Source organism: Cornus florida, unplaced genomic scaffold (genome assembly GCF_030987335.1).
Source record: "Cornus florida cultivar Cherokee Brave unplaced genomic scaffold, ASM3098733v1 CherokeeBrave_3.0.0_Hap2_Chr06, whole genome shotgun sequence".
NCBI classification, from domain to species: Eukaryota; Viridiplantae; Streptophyta; class Magnoliopsida; order Cornales; family Cornaceae; genus Cornus; species Cornus florida.
Window position 1 is genome coordinate 21140140 of NW_026775576.1, and position 2948 is coordinate 21143087.

General features: G+C 38.5%; 1 protein-coding gene across 1 annotated transcript; it reads right to left on the bottom strand.

The window, feature by feature from the left end:
* Positions 1 to 371: 371 nt before the first annotated feature.
* Positions 372 to 2660, bottom strand: LOC132314813 (glycerol-3-phosphate acyltransferase 1). The gene is made up of 2 exons (XM_059813625.1): positions 1923 to 2660; positions 372 to 1466 (listed from the first exon to the last, which is right to left on the bottom strand). The coding sequence occupies exons 1-2, from the start codon at positions 2658 to 2660 to the stop codon at positions 585 to 587; spliced, it is 1620 nt and encodes a 539-aa protein (XP_059669608.1). The 3' UTR covers positions 372 to 584.
* Between the last annotated feature and the right edge of the window lie 288 nt (positions 2661 to 2948).

Below are 2948 nucleotides of genomic sequence, written 5' to 3' on the forward strand. Positions count from 1 at the left end.
AGTTTTTGGTGAGTTCATTATTGTGTTAATTTACTTTTTTACCCTTGTAAAGGAAGAATACTTAATTGTTATTAAATGTAGCTTTCAATTTTTTTTTTTTTTCTTTTCTTTTGACCTTAGGAGGTAATCAACCAACCCTATCTAACTTTTAAAAGCTTCTAAACTAAGTTAGAAATTGAAACAAAAGATACAGATTCCAAGTTTGCTTTATAAAGTTTGTCAACCTAAAAAAAGTTTGTCCATTCCTTATTTATTTATTTATTTATTTAAATTCATTTTCTCAGGAAAATAATAATAAATAAAGAAAAAGAGAGAGAAAAAAAGAAAAAGAAAACACACACACACATGTATGTGCTCTTAAATATGGTGAGTTCCGATAAATTAAAGCATTTCTTATATCCGGCCAGCAATGCGATTGAGCAACAACAAAAATAACATGGCAGATAACCAAAAGTGTATCTAATAAAAATGACAATACATATAAATATTTATAGCAAACGAGAAATATGGTTTTCAATACAAAATGAATATAATATTAATTAAAATGGGAATGTCAAAAGATTGGTAAAAAAAACTACCAAAAACTAGCGTTTCTTTGTCTTATCCTGGACCACCCCTTCATTTCCTGCTAACATCAAATACTTATCCCTCCTTGTAAGACTAGTGCATTCAAAACCCAAAGCATCAGCCAGTTGTCTCTGTAGATGATTAGCCACCTCAAAGCTAGACCTCCCACCTGCGCATGTTAGCTCTCTGGGCACCTTCCCAAGGATGTGAATATAGTAGGCAGGTCTAGGGTTCATGAGGAAGAAGATTGGGTCCAAGCATTTCAACCCACTTGCAGTAGTCCCATAAAACATGGACACATGTGTGTTTATGGCCACAGGAACAATCTCATCAGCAAGCTCAGCAAACAAAGAGCTAAACCTCAACAGATATGGCTCTCTACAAGTGGTTCCTTCTGGACAAACCACCAAATCACCTTCACTGAGCAGTTTTTGCATGGTTTCACCATCTTGCTTTCTGTCTCTTGTTAACCTAACTGTTCTGATTGGAGATATGACCTCGGACATTTTGCTTAGGCTGTATGTGACCGCGGTCAACGGCTTACCCAGCGATGTGCTTAGGAAGACAGGGTCCAAGAGGGTCCTGTGGGTGCAAACAAAGAGGACCCCCTTTCCATTCTGTGAGCTTGAATGGTTGCACCCTTTGAACCTAATGTTCACACCACTCAAAGTGCCCAAAAAGATGGCAATCTTGTAAGGCAAGTAGATTCCCACACAAAGCCTGAAGATGCCTAGGACTATGCCTATAGGAAGCCACATGAACATACAGAGAGTTGCTAATGGTGTAGGCAGGAAAGCTAGCCTCCCATCATGAAACACCAGAGGCTTTGGATATCTTTCCCTTGGCATTACTGAATTACAATTGCTTTTGCTATCTTCCTTGTTCACCACATAAGCTTCCTGCAGTCACAAACATGGATCCAACAATAAATCAACATCAATTAATTAATAGCTATATATATATAAATATGTCCATATGCATGTGTTGGTTCATTTTACTAGATTTGTGTATATATATATATATATATATATATATTAGATTGGGATAGCTTAATCAAAGCATATTAATTGCATGTCAACATGGGTGAGAATTAAAAATCCATTGCCCTTTTTGGTGAAAAGGGTGTCATAATATGGCCCATGTTTTCTTATCTTAATTTGTAGGCAACTTGTACAAAAGAGGAATAAAAACATGTTCATTTAGATGATCATAACCAAAACAGGCAATAAGAAAAGGACATTGGATAACTATATATCACATCAAAATTACTCAACTGTCCTTTCTTTTCTGTACTAGCTAGTAATAAACTATGTTCATATATTGTACTAATTAAGAAGTACTGAAAAGAAATATACCTTGCAAAGTGAGATAAAGAGGTGATCATGAAGGCTTGAGCCTCCAAGTCCAATGTCAGGCTTTTTCTCTCCAAAGAACTCCTTAAGAGCTCTGTGCTTTACAAGCAATCCATTAGCAGATAGTAAACCACTAAAGTAGTGCCCATTAATAGTGTGCAACTCAGTCCCTATAACATCATCAACACTCATATACTCCTTGAGAAAGCCTTCAACCATCACGCTAGGAAAGCTTGTGAACACAACTTTAGAACCTGTTGAAGCCAACACTTGATAGGCTTGGAGGTTGAGATTCTCAAGGTAAAACTTGGGCAAAACAGCACTTGAAACAGTCTTCATGTCTTTCAATCTAAGCCCACAGAAGGTAATGAAAATCATCACCCTTAGCTTGAGCTCATAGTCCAAAACCCACAATAGAGGGCATGAGAAAAGCAAGAGGAAGGCTCTGAAAATACTACCACCTTCAAAGGCAACAAGCATGAAATAAGGGAAGAAAGATTGGGACCTTAGCAAGGCACCATGAACATCACAAACCAAAGTTTGAGACCCTCTACCCTCTAGACCACCACACTTGGTCACACTAGGGTACAAAGGAGGCTGGTGTGATGATCTATGAGATGGGTTTCTTAAAAAGAAACCATAGTAGTTTCTCATCTTCCTCAGTGCTCTGTAACATGAGTTGGCCAAAAGCTGGTACAGGAGCCAGTCAGATAGCTTGAGAAGTACCATGGGGAACACCATGGTTTTTCTGGCACTGTCAATATTGAATATGATTTTGAGTTCTGCTGCTGGGGTACTTGACAATGAAAACAAGTGTGTGTTTGTGTGTGAGAGAGAAAGAGAAAGAGAGAGAGATAGAGAGGAGGGGGGGGGGGGGGGGGGGGGGGGGGGGGTGCAGGCTGATCTGAACAGAACAGGAAGGGTTGCAGAGGGTATTTATAGGAGCAATAAAGGGTGTAATGGAGAGGTTGACTAAATGCATTTGGTTAAGCCACACCGTTGGCATTAATTATGCTCCCCACATTTATT

Bases quoted from the DNA above. Each gene is read 5' to 3' on its own strand.
- LOC132314813 (XM_059813625.1), bottom strand. From the start codon at position 2,660: ATGGTGTTCCCCATGGTACTTCTCAAGCTATCTGACTGGCTCCTGTAC. The intron at 1,467-1,922 runs GTATATTTCTTT...TTGTGACTGCAG, and splicing joins TCTTTATCTCACTTTGCAAG to GAAGCTTATGTGGTGAACAA.